Source organism: Maniola hyperantus, chromosome 26, assembly GCF_902806685.2.
Source record: "Maniola hyperantus chromosome 26, iAphHyp1.2, whole genome shotgun sequence".
In the NCBI taxonomy this organism is placed as follows: domain Eukaryota; kingdom Metazoa; phylum Arthropoda; class Insecta; order Lepidoptera; family Nymphalidae; genus Maniola; species Maniola hyperantus.
Window position 1 is genome coordinate 5260232 of NC_048561.1, and position 17022 is coordinate 5277253.

The 17022-nt window shown below is 37.9% G+C and overlaps 1 protein-coding gene across 14 annotated transcripts in view; it reads left to right on the forward strand.

Moving 5' to 3' along the window:
• Positions 1-17022, forward strand: part of LOC117994331 (zinc finger protein 260-like) — a 94302-nt gene that overhangs the window by 57035 nt on the left and 20245 nt on the right. Inside the window, exons 5-6 of one of the 14 annotated variants that reach the window (XM_069507695.1) lie at positions 6900-7028; positions 9491-10746. The exons of 9 other annotated variants lie outside the window; for them this stretch is intronic. In XM_069507695.1, the coding sequence (XP_069363796.1) occupies positions 6900-7028; positions 9491-10683 (1322 nt within the window). In that variant the 3' untranslated portion in view covers positions 10684-10746. Of the gene's footprint in view, positions 1-742; positions 4387-4423; positions 5716-6899; positions 9417-9490; positions 10747-17022 lie in introns of those variants that run through there. 4 more of the 14 variants (XM_034982220.2, XM_069507699.1, XM_034982225.2 and 1 more) reach the window with 4 other exon arrangements.

Sequence of the window (17022 nt, forward strand, 5' to 3'; positions counted from 1 at the left end):
TATTTAAAAGTCTTTTTAACAATGCTTTTTACTCTAATTAGAAACAATATCGTATTCTCGCTTGATGTCAAAAAGAACTTGAAACAGTAATTTATTATACCTTTTATGAAAGAGATAATTATTATTTTATATAGATTATTTCATTTCAACTTTTTATAGTTTTATTGCTATAAAATGTTTTAACCAATATTTTTCGAAAAATTTTGCTTAGGTGTGCCAATTCATTAACATATTCGCATTTGTCTAAGAAGCAATCCACTGGTGATAAATAAACTAAAAGTTTTTTTTCTCTTTATTGGAACACATTCAGCAATTTTACATTGTTCCTTAGCTACTTATTCCTAGTTAGTACTAACTATTAAATGTTCACTGATTTACATTATCTAATTTTGTGCGGGAGTTAGTAGATTAGTAATTAAATTAAGTAAAATTGGCGTTATTATTGGCGTTGCTACTCTTCTGCTGACTTAACACGTGCAAAAGAATTTTTCTTCCGTGAAATATTAGTGATTCGATAGTTTGATAAGCTCTATTTGATATTTTATAAAACAATTTGTTACCGAATAGATTCGGCGGTGCAATACTTTTTTCCAATACTTAACGAGAATTTAATATTTCTATTTTCCATTTTAATATTAAAGTGGGGGCTTAGATTGTTAAAAGTGAAAGTAGAGATTAATGATAATGAAATTGAAGTATTATTAAAAGTAGACGAAAGTAATTATACCGTTTTGTTTTGTAGGTAATCATCAGTTGGTCGTCAAAAGTGAAATAACCGACAAGCCCAAGGAGATAAATATTAATGACGAAGTCAAGAAGATAGCTAAAAAAACTGAAACCACTGTATTTAATATACCTAACATACGCTTCTTCACTGTTGTTAAAGGACTATCTGAGAGTGTTACAAATTCCGTTAAAATTTCCGAAAAAGGTAAACACGGTAATAATTTTGAAGTTGTATTAGCAAATTCTAATGCAACGCCGATTCGAAGCCACGATGGGTTCAACTATACCTGTTGCTTTTGTACAGAAAAGCATGTAAATCCGGCGGATTTAAAAACCCATACGTTAATGAAGCACAATAGCAGCCGTGAAAGAAAAGGCTACATGAAGAAACAGACCTCAAGTGGTTATGCCCTCAAACTTGATATTACACAGTTGAAGTGTACGGAATGTGACCAAAGCATTGACACATTAGAAGGATTTTTGGACCATTTACAAAACGAGCACAAAAAGCTTATTTACACGGATATAAAGAACCAGATTATACCGTTCAAATTTGACGGTAAAGATCTACGATGTGCTATATGCACCCTCGTCTTCAGCAAATTCAAAATTCTCCTAGAACATATGCACACGCATTACAGAAACTATGTATGTGAAATTTGTGACTACGGATGTATCAATCGAAGGGCGATGTTAGGCCACAAAGGAACACATAAAACCGGCTCCTTCGAATGCAGCAAATGCAATAAAGTCTTCGGAACCCATCAAAGACGAATAGCGCATGATATGTCAGTCCACAGATATATGAACAAGCCTAATAAATGCGGGATCTGTAATGAGCGATTCAAAGGCATTCAAATGAAGGACAAACACATGATCAGCGTGCACGGAATGTCTCCCGTGATTCGTAAATGTTTGGCCTGTGACCAAACTTTTACTAGTCAGTACGCCTTGCGGGTACACCAGAACAGGTATCATATGATGGAAAGGCGCTTTCCTTGTACGGAGTGCGATATGAAATTCTTTACCGGAGGGCAACTGAAATACCACATGCTGAAGCACACGGGACAGAAAGATTTCCAGTGTGACGTTTGTTTGAAGTGGTTCACGAGGAAGTGCGTTTTACGTGAGCACATGCGTATTCATACGAACGACAGGCGGTTCACGTGTCTGCAGTGCGGTCGGGGGTTCGTGCAGAAGTGCAGCTTGCGGGGTCATATGCGCTCTGTGCATGGAGAGGGTGATAAGGCAGTATCTATGAGATAGATATTTTTTGCAAGTAGTGTAAACTGGGGTTGCGCTATTTTGTAAGGTGTTTTTCTGGCCTATTAAGGTGGCTCCACACCAGCCCGGCGGCACGCCCGGCGGGTCAGCCGGGCAGTTTGTTCACGGCATTCGGCGGCACACAACAAAGCCGCGGATGTTACTCGCCGACATTGCCGCGGGTCGAGCGCCACTAACTTTAACAATAATCACAGCGATACTGCGGCTTCTGCGGCCTACAGCGGTAATGATATAAAAAATTGGCTCCATACCGCCGGTAAAGCCGCCGGCCCAACCCGGCGGCATGTGTGGATCCACCTAAAGGCTTGATAATTTATTTACTAGCTGATGCTCGCGACTTCGTCTGCGTGGAATTGGTTTTTTTCAAAATTCCCACGGGAACTCTTTGGTTTTCCGGGATAAAAAGTAGCCTATGTCACTCTCCATGTTTTTATCTATACCCATGCAAAAAATCACGTCAATCCGTCGCACCGTTGCAACGTGATTGAAGGACATACCAACAAACAAACACACTTTCGCATATATCATAAAGGTACTGATTAGCTTATGCTCGCGACTTCGTCCGCGTGGGCTACATAGATTTCAAACGCCCATTAAACCCACTTGGGGGTGGAATTTCTTAGTGGGGGGGTACCTGCTCTTTACAAAGAACACATATAATATAAATATAAGTCAGTCAGTCAGTCAGTCAAGACTTTGAATTTTATATAAATAGATAAAAAGCAGTCATAGCCTAGTGGTTAGGACGTCCGCCTTCTAATCGGAGGTCGTTCGATCCCGGGCACACACCTCTAACTTTTCGGAATTATGTGCGTTTCAATTAATTAAATATCACTTGCTTTAACGGTGAAGGAAAACATCGTGAGGAAACCTGCATGCCTGAGAGTTCTCCAAAGGTGTGTGAAGTCTACCAATCCGCACATGGCCAGCGTGGTAGACTATGGCCAAAACCCTTCTCACTCTGAGAGGAGACCCGCGCTCTGTAGTGAGCCGGTGATGGGTTGATCATGATGATAAATAGATAAATATAACAAAACACGTAAACTTTCTTAAACAGAGTTACATTAGGTACATACTAGTTTATTTTTTAGTACTAGATAGGTAATTCTAGTTCTCGTAGACTAGAACGCGGCAGAAAGATGTACATTGGCCATTAGAATGACATATCGGCTTTGTAAAGCGTTATCTCTGTCACTTATACCTATACAACGTTTTGCCGGTCTCAACGACAGAGACAATGCTCTACCAAGCTGCTATCTCCATCTTAAGATCGGTGTACATTACTTTCTGCCGCGTACTGTACATAAAATACTTATTTTTAAATTAAATTCAAAAAGGAATGAAATCATACAGTTAACTTACAGTAGGTAAATTAGTTTTCATGAATTTATATTCTAACCAAAAGATAGTTAAAAATAAATTTTATTACTAATTTAGCTATGATTTTTTTTTAATTCTTTGCATTGTTGACAATTTACAATTTTATTTTACTACCATTTCTCAATGCCTCAATAGCTCCACGGTTGAGGAGCAGACTGAATTCCGAAAGGTCGGTGGTTCAAACCCCACCCGTAGCACTATTGTCGTACCCACTCCTAACACAAGCTTTACGCTTAGTTGGAGGGGAAAGGAAATTAAAGAATGTTAGTCATGCTAAACATGACTAATATTCTTTAAAAAAATCCTCAATATACATATGTTACGAGATAATGTTTGCGTTTCACCCTACCCGAAGCAAAATTGCTTTGCCTTAGGTGTAAATGAACAATTAATAGGAAGCAAACAATATAATCATTTTTGAAATAGAAATAGCAAGATTTTGTATTTAACTAAACTTAAATCATTTTAATAAGTTCTTTTGAATTGTCGCTGAATTTATTTTATTTTATTGAACTACCAACAGAATTATGTTAAAAAAATACATTATTCAAAGCCTAGGTGCCAGGTCATAATAGAATAATAATTACAGGCGCCAACAGTATGCAAATTTAGACGAATAAGTCTTCCCTTCCTGAAGACTAGCAATTAATTCGAAATCATAGTTATTTTTATGTATTTATACGTATAAGTTAAGCGTAGTGATGACCTAAAACTGTAATTTTCACACCTATTGTTGGCTTTTTGATTATTCTTGTGAAAATAAAGAATAGTCCAACAAGTTAGTTTGTACTAAATAATGTATTATATTATATTATGTTCTCTCTAATAAACATAATCTTAACTACAAACTGATTGTGTTTCACTTGCAATTTTAACTAAGGCATGCTTAATACTCATTGATAAATTACATTCTTTCTGTCCGTAACTAAACTAATGTCAGAAAGAGAAGAAACATATCTGGAAAATTACAGTGATACCACAGGAGTTTCAGAAAAGACGTACATACAAATTCAAAATTACCTTTTCTTTATAGGTCTCAATCAGAAAAAAACCATCTCTGCCGAAGACAGGGAGGACAATGTACAAGAGCCGAGCATAGATGGCGATAAAGTTGAGAAAAAGAATGACCAAGGTATTAAGCAAAAGAATCGGAAAAAAATAAAAAGGATTAAAAGCATCGAAAGAAAAAAAGAAGAAGTTGAAGTTAAAGAAGTTGAGAAGCATCGAAATAATTTGCTAGAAATATTGGTCAATTCTAACGCGACGATGATTAGACATCGAGGTGACCAGGGCTACGTTTGTAGCTTCTGCACTGAACAATATCCCTTAGCTGCGGATTTGAAAATGCATACATTACAATCCCACGATGAAGACGCATTGAAACAAGTTATTCAGGATATGAGGATCTACACAATGAAACTAGATATAACCTCGTTACAATGTGCAATCTGTCAGAGTGACATGTCTACAATAGAGCAACTGATGGACCATTTGATGACAATACACAAGCGGAAAATATACACAGATATAAAAAATCATATGATACCTTTCAACTTTAAAGGCGACGCTCTGAAATGCGCCATTTGCTCGGCCAAATTCTCGTCATTTAGACTTTTAACGGAGCATATGAACAAACATTACAGAAATTACGTTTGCAAATCCTGCGATGCCGGGTTCGTCAACCGTGACATTCTACGGGGTCATATGAGGATACACAAGACAGGGATCTTTAAGTGTGACCTTTGCGCCAAAACATTTGATACTCGCCTCAAAAAAATGTCGCATATTAACGTGGTCCACAAAAAGTTCAGAATGACGCAAAAATGCGGGTACTGTAACGAAGCGTTTTCGGATTACCAGAAGAAGATGGAGCATTTGAACCGTGTGCACGGCGCTAAGCTACAAGACTTTAAATGTGAACTTTGTAACAAATCGTACAACAGACATACGTGTTTAAGGAACCACATAAGGAATGCCCATTTAAACGAGAGGGAAGTCAAATGCGACGTGTGCGATATGGCATTCTTCTCTCGGAAGGTTATGAAAGTGCATATGCTGAGACACACGGGTCAGCGGGACCACCATTGCGAATTGTGTGGGAAAAGATTCGCTAGGAGGTTTACCCTCGATCAACACATGCGGGTACATACGAAAGAACGCCGAAATGTGAGAAGAGAAACATCGCCACATTATTTGATCATCGTGGGATCAGACGCTGAAGCTGACGAGTAAAAAACTTTAGATTTTTGAAATGGACACAAAATTTGAAATTACAGAAATTTGATAACGTGTATTAATACAAACTGGTTTTATTGATAGAATCCAATCCAAATAACTATATTTATTTAAATAGACTACCAATCCGCTCATGGCCAGCGTGGTAGACTATGGCCAAGACCGTCTCACTCTGAGAGGAGACCCGTGCTCTATAGTGAGCTAGCGATGGGTTGATCATAATGATTCAAATAGAGTTTTTTGCATCATTCATGAATATTTATTGTTAGTTAAAATAAATATTTTATATTCATCGATATATATAGATATGGTCAAGCGAACAAAATTTTTCACAGTTTAGAAACTAAATAAATTAGCGCCACCTCTTAGATACTAATGAACGACCCGTTTGAAATCCAGACGTCACTGAGTGTGCATTGGTGCATAATTAACATTTACGTACTAATGAGTCGGTGCCATTTTGTTTGTCCAATAACCCTGTCAATACAAAGTAATATATATAAGTCAATGCTTACATTAAATAATGAATAGTTACGATATGGTACAAAACATCATAAAGGAATACATTTTCAGAACGCACTCATCAAATATGCTCTGTGTCAACTGTCATGTCAAAAATATGATTTTAGTCGTTAATATAAGGGTAAAACCATACTTTTCATCTGACAGTTGACAGATAGAGCAAATATGGCGAGTGCGTTCTCAAAATTTATCCATTATATCGATGGCTTTGTTTACAATTTGCACAACTACACAATTGTCGATTCGATCACAAAAATAAAAGATAATTTGAATACAGTTTAGCAACTGATCTCAAGTCTCAACAAGATGCTTAACTGTATTCAAATTACCTACTATTGTGTGCTAGTCATATTTGATCTTTAAACAGCTCTCCTGTAAAATCGATAATTGGTTAGTTAGTTATATTATAATATATTGTAACTAAAAAATCTAAGTAAATAAAATAACTGTTAATAATTTTTATTAGTGTAAACATCTAAATAATTTTTAAGTAGATTTGAACCTCGCGTTCCTATGGGTATCGCGCCCTGAGCACCTGTGACTATTAGGCTACGGCTCTTCTATCATTCAGTGCTGGCATATATTAAGTCTAAGCCACTGTTAACGCCATCTAGTAGAGACACATTACAATTAGTTATTAAAACTGAACAGTTATGTCACAAAGAAGAGAAACATATCTGGATAGTTACAGTGATACTACAGGAGTTTCAGAAAAAACTATATACAAATTCAAAATTACCTTTTCTTTATAGGTCTCAATCAGCAAATAACCATCTTTACCGGAGACAGGGCGGACGAAATCCTTCGAAATATACAAGAGTCGAGCGTAGGTGGCGATAGAGTAGACAGAGGCAATAAAGTTGAGAAAAAGAATCATAAAGGTATTAAACAAAAGAATCTGATTTTTTTTGAAACTATACACGTTCAAGAAGTTGAGAAGCATCGAAATAATTTGCTAGAAATATTGGTGAATTCTAATGCGACGATGATTAGACATCGAGGTGACCAGGGCTACGTTTGTAGTTTCTGCACTGAACAATATCCCTTAGCGGCGGATTTAAAAATGCATACATTACAATCCCATGATGAGGACGCATTGAAACAAGTCATTCGGGATATGAGGATCTACACAGTGAAACTAGATATAACCTCGTTACAATGTGCGATCTGTCAGAGCGACATGTCTACAATAGAACAACTGATGGACCACTTGGTCACAATACACAAGCGGAAAATATACACAGATATAAAAAATCATATTATACCTTTCAAATTTAAAGATGATGAACTGAAATGCGCCATTTGCTCGATCAGATGTTCGACATTTAGACTTTTAACGGAACATATGAACAAACATTATAGAAACTACGTTTGCGACTCCTGCGGTGCCGGGTTCGTCAACCGTGACATTCTACGGAGTCATTTGAGGATACACAAGACAGGGACCTTTAAGTGTGACCTTTGCCCCAAAACATTTGATACGCGCATCAAGAAAACGTCGCACATTAATGTGGTGCACAAAAAGTCGAGTATGACGCGAAAATGCGGGTACTGTAACGAAGCGTTTATGGATTACCACAAGAAGATGGAGCATTTGCACCGTGTGCACGGCATGAAGAAAGTAGAATTTAAATGTGAACTTTGTAACAAAACGTACACGAGTCATTCGAATTTAAGTTGCCACATTAGGAATGTCCATTTAAACGAGAGGGAAGTAAAATGCGACGTTTGCGATATGACATTCTTCTCTCGGAACACTTTGAAAATGCATATGCTGAGACATACGGGTCAGCGAGACCACCACTGCGAATTGTGTGGGAACACTTTCGCTAGGAGGTTTACCCTCAATCAACACATGCAGGTACATACGAAAGAACGCCGAAACCTAAGAAGAGGACCATCGCCACAGTATTTGATCATCGCGGAATCGGACGCTGAAGCTGATCATTAAAAAACCTTGGATTTTGAAATGTAGTGTTACTGTAAAACAAATTGTTGTGTATTAATACGAAGTGGTTTTATTTAAACTAATCCAATGAGGAATGTGCAATGCTCAGACAAGCCGCCAAGCGCTTACGAGCACGAAGAAATCAACAACGTATATTTAGTTTTTGTGGAAAAAAAAAAACTCAAAACTATCTTTATTCAAATAGAGTTGTTTTGCATCATTCATAAATATTTAATGTAATTGTACATTGAAGTCCAGATCTGAAATAACGCAATTACCGACCGAATAATATGGAAAGGCCGAGGTGAAGCCGAGGACTTCTTAAGTGATCTTTTAAACTAAACGTAATTACGTAGAAACTACTTATTACAAACTTATTAATCAATAGACAAAACATTGCTAAAAATTATTTAATGTATAAAAATTAGAAGAGCATTGAGCAGAGAGCAGAACAGTAACGACATAGTAACGTTTATTTAATTTGTGAAAAGAAATATATAGATACAGATTTGGTAAAGTTATTATAAAGTTTTTGTTGGTAAAGCCTGGCCAGAAAAATAAAACAACTCCCCATATTGCGGAAACCCCATAGAACTAATTTATACAATACCATCCTTATGACCATATACCGTTATTTACTAGTGGCGCCCCCAGAGCAAGTTTTTTATATTTCTGGCCAGGCGTTATATTATAGATATTTTTTAAAACATGCTGACGAACAAGTCTACGTCAAGAAATTCAAATCCAATACTACAAATGGCGTAGTACAAGTACGTACAAGCTGTCGATTTTACGTGAAAGCTGTTTAAAGTACAGATATAACGCGCATTAAAATAGAAGATGATTTGAATACAGTTTAGCATTGGATCACAAGTCTCGACAATATGATAAACTGTATTGAAATTGTCTACTAGTCTTGTGCTAGTCATATTTGAACTTTAAAATCGACTATTGTGTAGTTAATGCAATCGAAATATTAGAATATAATGTACTAAGTAAAAATTTTCTAATCTGAGGAAATAAATTAATACTATTTATAATTTTTATTACTGTTAACCTATACTTGAACGAAAATTTCTAAATGATTTTTTAAGTAGGTACATATAAATATTACGGAACCGGCAGGATTTGAACCTCGGGTTTCTATGGGTATCGCGCCCTGAGCGCCTTTGACTGCAACGCTACGGCTCCTTTATCCTTCAGTGTCGATATTTCAAATATTTATCTATTTAGACTAAGCTACTGTTAACGCCATCTAGTAAAGACACATTACAGTTACCGACACTGAACAGTTATGTCACAAAGAGGAGAAACATATCTGGAAAGTCACAGTAATACCACAGGAGTTTCAGAAAAAAACGTACATACAAATTCAAAATTACTCTTTCTTTATAGGTCTCAATCAGCAAATCTTTACTGGAGACAGGGCGGACGAAATCCTACGCAATATACAAGAGTCGAGCATAGGTGGCGATAGAATAGACAAAGGCAATAAAGTTGAGAAAAAGAATCACAAAGGTATTAATAAAAGGAATCAGAATTTTTTTAAAACGATACGCGTTCTAGAAGTTGAGAAGCATCGAAAGAATTTGTTAGAAATATTGGTGAATTCTAACGCGACGCCGATTAAACATCGAGGTGACCAGGGCTACGTTTGTAGCTTCTGCACTGAACAATATCCGTTAGCGGCGGATTTAAAAATGCATACACTACAATCCCACGATGAGGACGCACTGAAACAAGTCATTCAGGATATGAGGATCTACACAGTCAAACTAGATATAACCTCGTTACAATGTGCGATCTGTCAGAGCGACATGTCTACAATAGAACAACTGATGGACCATTTGATGACAATTCACAAGCGGCAATTATACACAGATATAAAAAATCATATTATACCTTTCAAATTTAAAGATGACGAACTAAAATGCGCCATTTGTTCGATCACATGTTCGACATTTAGACTTTTAACGGAACATATGAACAATCATTATAGAAATTACGTTTGTGACGCATGCGGTGCCGGGTTCGTCAACCGCGACATTCTACGGAGTCATTTAAAGATACACAAAATAGGGACCTTTACGTGTGACCTTTGTCCCAAAACATTTGATACGCGCGTCAAGAAATCGTTGCACATTAATGTGGTGCATAAAAAGTCGAGTATGACGCGAAAATGCGGGTACTGTAACGAAGCGTTTATGGATTACCACATGAAGCTGGAGCATTTGCACCGTGTGCACGGCGCGAAGAAGGTAGAATTTAAATGTGAACTATGTGACAAAACGTACAAGAAACATACGACTTTAAGGTGCCACATAAGGAATGTCCATTTAAACGAGAGGGAAGTCAAATGCGATGTGTGCGATATGGCTTTCTTCTCTCGGAAGGTTATGAAAACGCATATGCTGAGACACACGGGTCAGCGGGACCACCACTGCGAATTGTGTGGGAAAAGATTCGCTAGGAGGTGTACCCTCACTCAACACAAGCGGGTACACACAAAAGAACGCCGAAATGTGAGGAGAGACCTATCGCCACAGTATTTGATCATAACGAAATCCGATGCTGATGCTGATCAGTAAATAACCTTAGATTTTTTTAATGTAATGTTACAGAAATACAAATTTTTTGTTTATTATTACAAACTGGTTTTATTTTTCACTCAAAACTTTGTTTATTCTTAAATGAACATCCAATGTAAATTAATATTATATACCTACATTTGTACGGGAGCGGTGTGCAGGCTCGACCGTACCAAAGGGGAGATCTCCCACCGAGCGGTTGGTTGTGCTCGGTAGCGCCAGCTGGGCCAACGGTTGTATCTTGAAACTTCTATATATAGTCCAGACTGCCGAACACTCTGTTAGTGCGAGTACTGTAGGCGGTACATTTGTTCGGGACTACGTCATCGATTGAACAGCGCCATCTAGTTTATATTGTGGCAACCGCCACATCACTCCCCTCCGAGACGAACGCGTAGTGTGAAGCAGTGAAGAGAGGTGGCGTTGTAGCGTGAAGGCGTGTGAAGGGCAATGGCTGCTGACCATCCAGAGAAGCGGTGGACCAGGACGCTTGTAGCTGGTGATGGAGTGCAGAGTGGTGCCCCGTTGCTGTGTGCTACATCCGTCTTACAGGCCTCGATGTGATTGCTGTTGCTTGGTAGACTTGGAGTTAGAGGAGACGTCGGGCTTGCGGTGTGTGATCCAAAGGTGTTGCGATGTATGCGATCACCCTTGATCACGTTATGTGCGCAGTGCTGTGGTGTGCGGTTGATCTTCGATGACGTCGGCTGTTCTAGTGTGCGATCACTCTTGTATCAACGTCGGCTGTTGTAGTGTGCGACCACTCTTGATTTCGTCGGTTGTTGAGGTGTGCGACCATTCTTGATCACGTCGGGGTCACCAATGTACGGGAGCGGTGTGCAGGCTCGACCGTACCAAAGGGGAGATCTCCCACCGAGCGGTTGGTTGTGCTCGGTAGCGCCAGCTGGGCCAACGGTTGTATCTTGAAACTTCTATATATAGTCCAGACTGCCGAACACTCTGTTAGTGCGAGTACTGTCGGCGGTACATTTGTTCGGGACTACGTCATCGATTGAACAGCGCCATCTAGTTTATATTGTGGCAACCGCCACACATTTAATATAATATATATGAATGGTTATGGAACGGCACAAAAGATTATATCGATGGCTTAGTTCACAATTTGCGCTAACTACACAATCATTGTCGATTTTACAGGAGAGCTGCTTAAAATACTGATATGACTAGCATAATGATAGTAGTTGGATACAGTTTAACATCTGATCACAACTCCCGACCAGATGCTGTACTGTATTGAAATTATCTACTATTTTTGAGCTAGTGCTAGTATTGCTAGTAATATTATCTGAAATTTAAACAACTCCTCTGTAAAATTGACAATTGTGTATGTTTACGCCATTTATTATATTTTCAAGTAATCTATTATAAATACACACACACGCACATTCAAACTCACACATAAGCATGTACGCAATGACATTTCCTTTCAAATTCCCCCTTTCAGTCCGATTCCGCATTCTGGCGCTTACGCACGCTGAAAACCGCTCCTGTTTTGCACAACGAATGTGCCACGCAATTAAAAACACCCGCTCCGCTCCAAAAAGTGTGTAAACTCGCGAAATCAAGTGAAAACCGCAACTAATAAATAAACGCTAATTAATCCGCTAAAATAAGTGATCTGAACAAACCGTCAAGCAAAATAGGTACCTATAAAAAGTGCAAAATTAACCTATGACGTGTACATATTATCGCTAAACAATCTTGCTATCGAAACCCCTTAATTAAAATCAGTGCAGTTAAGTGCAACGGAAGGTCATCCCAAAGATCATCATCAGCAAGGAGCAGATCCCACTCACCAGTGACCGCCTGAAGCTCAGGTAACCCACAATCCTTGTGGTTCCATCGACCGGATTTAATCCTTGTGGTTCCATCGACCGGATTTAATCCTTTTGTTCCATCGACCGGGATCCGATCCTTTTGTTCCCATCGTCCTGGATCCAATCTGTTCCCTAACTATCCCGTTTGACCTTTAAACCTTCCATATTCCCTCAAAAAACACTTACAACAAAACACTGAAAACGCTATTTATATATTCCAATACTTATTTCATAGGTAAGAATCGAATCACGCTTCATACATCGAGTACCGAATTTATTAAAAAATATACAAAAATTTTGTATATTTACGCATATTTGTGTTCAGATCATCGCATTATATTATATTAACGCATTATATATAATTATTTACATGTATTTCTCAGTATTTTAGGTTTTAAGTTTTTTTTTAATTCTACCTGCATTCCGTTCGATAAATTATTCTTTGATCCATAATTATAATCGACCTTATTCGCTTGAAATAACGCTTACTATCGTATATCAAAAGTCAAAATGGCTAAGACAAAGGAATCGACTAATGTAGAAATCGTTAAATTGGAAGCAAAAAAGGAATTTTTATTTCAATCAGTTCAGCAAATTTATGATTTGTCACTTAAGGTGAGTGACCACGCACACAGAACGACTTTCATGTCCCGCATTCAATCTTTGGAGAAATTACGTCTAGATTTTACTACGAATTTAGATGAATTAATTTCAGCCTATTTAAACTCTGACCCTAAGTATGTTCCGAACTACTCCGCTCTTGGCGCGTTTGATACTTTATACTGTCAAATACAATATACGTTTAATGAGATTAAGACCGAGTCCACCACTTTGTCTCAGTGTGATAATCAATACAGTTTGTTAAACAAAAAGTTACCTCCGATAGATTTGAAGAGTTTTGATGGCAACCCTTCAAAATGGACAATTTTTTATGAAAATTTTGTGAATCTTATTCATAATAACAACAGACTCTCTGACATACAGAAGGTTCAATACTTGATTAGTTGTTTAACTGATAAGGCGCTCTTAGTCTGTTCAGGAATCCCGCCTACATCTGAAAACTATCTTATTATATGGAACGCATTATTAGAAAAGTATCAAGACACGAGGGTACAGGCAGCTCAATATATTGATACAATATTAAATTGTAAACAAAATCAACCGCTCGAATCTTTTGTTGATCAATTCTGCTCTGCGCAAGCAGCTTTGACACGTCTACCTATAAAGAATTTGTCAGATTTTATGATAACGCATATCGCACTCTCGAAATTAAGTAAGGAAACTGTTTCATTGTTTGAACAGACGCATAAACACATCGAAATTCCTACTTTTTCTGATTTAAATACATTTTTAAAAGAACAACTAAAGATTCAAACTTTGCGAAGCACTCAAGTTCATCAAACTCCCAATAAAAAACCTATTTCTTACAAACCTAAATCGCAAACTCAAACGTATACAAGTACAGTCGGCAACAACAATTATAATTTAAATTCGCAAAATATTCAACGCACTTGCATTATATGCAAAAATCAGAACGCTCATCCGCTCTATAAGTGTGAGGTTTTTAAAAGTCAAGACGCAAAAACTAGACTAGATATAGTGAGGAAAAATAGATTTTGTGAATTCTGCCTAGGTTTTCACTTAAAATTCCGCTGTAAAAGCCAGGGAAGGTGTGGAAATTGTGTATCTAGCTCACATCACAGCCTTTTATGTAACTCTTTTTCTAGACCTAGGTACGAACCTGGGACCTCACAGTCGCAAGCCCCCTCTTACTCACAGAACCGCTATGGTGCGAATAATAGCAGCGCTCCGATGCCGCCGCTACCGCAGAACGAGAGATCTAGTGATTTAACAAAAATTACAGCACCGCCCCCCGCGTCTCACACTCAAACAACTAGTCCTACCGAATTAGCACTGTCGGTGACCACGTCTTCGGGCAATTATTTAAAAAATACGACCGTACTTTTACCTACCGCCACAGTGCATGTATATAGTAACAATACGCAATACCCTATCCGCTTATTTTTAGATACAGGTTCAATGACTAATTTTATATCAAAAGAATGTTACCAACGTTTAAATTTAAAAATTAAATTCGCTCCGTCAGTTGTAAAAGGCATTGGTCAAACAGAAAGTACATCACTGGGATTTGTAACTTTTAAAATTTATTCTCGCTTTGATCCACGCTGTTTTTATACTATTACCGCTAGGGTAATAGACACAATTACCGACCACTTACCTAACGCTCACATCGATGTCTCCCATTTGAAATTTTTGCACTCATTACCAATGGCTGACGATAGTTATCACACTCCTGGACCAATCGATTGCCTGATAGGCAACGAATTGTTTCCATTTTTAATTGGATGTGACAAAGTAGTCTCACCTAATTCTTCTGTTGTCGCAATTCAAAGCACGCTAGGTTACATTCTCATGGGGAAAGCGGATTGTGAACCTCGCCACTCAACTCACCACTCTAACTCTGAAAAAACATTTTTATGTAATGTAGACGCACCTTCACTCGAAGAAATTACTGAACGCTTTTGGTCATTAGAAAACGTACCTAATAAAACTCACATAAGCCCAGACGATGAGGCATGTGAACGCATCTTTAAAGATACTTACTCACGCGATGAAACAGGTCGATATACTGTTCATTTACCCTTTAAAGATGACCCCGCTAAACTTGGCGACTCGTACTCGATTGCCAAACACCGCCTTCTTCAATTAGAGAAGAAATTAAACGCTAATCCCGCTCTTCGAAAAGATTATAACGCAACCATTCAGTCATACATTGACAAAGGTTATCTCACAAAAGTAGATAATCCTTCACGCGATATAAATTGTTATTATATTCCGCACAGAGCTGTTTATCGCCCTGATAAGCAGACTTCTAAGACTCGCATTGTTCTTAACGCTTCCAGTCGGACTACATCCGGAAAATCGCTTAATGATTTATTATATGTAGGTCCTAACTTACAGAATAATATATTTGAACTCTTAATAAATCTACGATTATTCTCAATTGCACTAACCGCAGATATTGAAAAACATTATTTCCAATTGAATTTAACGCCCGAGCAGCACTCTTTTCAAAGGATTCTTTTTAGATTTGACACTGATCAATCTATTGACACTTATAATTTCACTGTCGTCTCATTTGGAGTATCTAGCTCACCCTATCTCGCCATGAGAGTAGTGCGTCAGCTAGCTGAAGATAGCATTGACAGGTACCCGCTAGCAGCTAATGAAGCCACTAATCACATGTATATGGACGATTACATAAACTCAATCGATGGTTTTGAGAAAGCCAAAGAAACCTATCATGAAATGGTTAATATGTTCAACGCAGGTGGTTTCAATTTAACGAAATGGATCTCCAATGACACCAAACTTCTCAGTGAAATTCCTAGCTCTCATAAAAATCCGCAAGCAATTCATTTTGATTCAGATGCTCAAGATGTTACGAAAATAGTAGGTATGCAGTGGCATCCTAAACTCGATACTTTTACTTTTAAAATCAACGCTAATGAGAGTCCCCGCGATTATACAAAACGCTTAATTCTTTCTATTACCGCTCGCCTGTTTGATCCTGTTGGTCTTATATGTCCAGTTACCGCTTTTATGAAACTTCTCGTCCAAGAATGTTGGAAATTAAATCTCGCCTGGGATACACCAGTACCCAGCTCGATCGCTCAAAGATTTGAACAATTCTGTGAAGAACTACCGCATTTAGAAAAAATTAAAATTCCTCGCCATGTTGGTATGAACTCTGAATCCCATGTAACGCTTATAGGTTTTTCTGACGCTAGTGAAAAATGCTATGGAGCCACCGTATACATACGTGTGAGCCCAGATGAACATTCGCCTGGAACTGTTCATTTACTCGCTTCAAAATCTAGAGTCGCACCGCTTAAGAAGACATCACTCGCTCGCCTCGAGCTTTGCGCATCTCTTCTATTAGCCAATTTAATCAATTTGGTACGCGAAACTCTTAGTAAACGCTGCAAAATAAATAATATTTACGCTTTTTCGGACTCAACAGTAACTCTTACATGGATTCATTCTCCCGCATATAAATTCCACACATTCGTCGCTAATAGAATTACAGAAATAAATTCAAAATTACCTTCTGAACATTGGTTTCACGTCAACGGATGCGAAAATCCCGCTGACATAATATCTCGTCCAATCACGCCTAAAGAATTATTAGAACGCAAACTCTGGTTCAACTCTCCTCAATGGACGACGCATCCTATATCGAAATGGCCCGTTACGCCTTTTCAAGTAAACGCTCACAATCAAGATCTTGAAGAATCAAAAACTACTGTTTTAGCAGTTGAAACCTCTGTTTCTGACGCTCAACATCCCATTGAAAATTTAGCCGAACGCTCTTCTAGCTGGTCTAAATTACTGCGCACCATGGTTTACATGTTAAGATTCTCTAAACGCAAATTAAATGAAATTTACACTCTCATACAGTCCAATGCTCATAAAAATT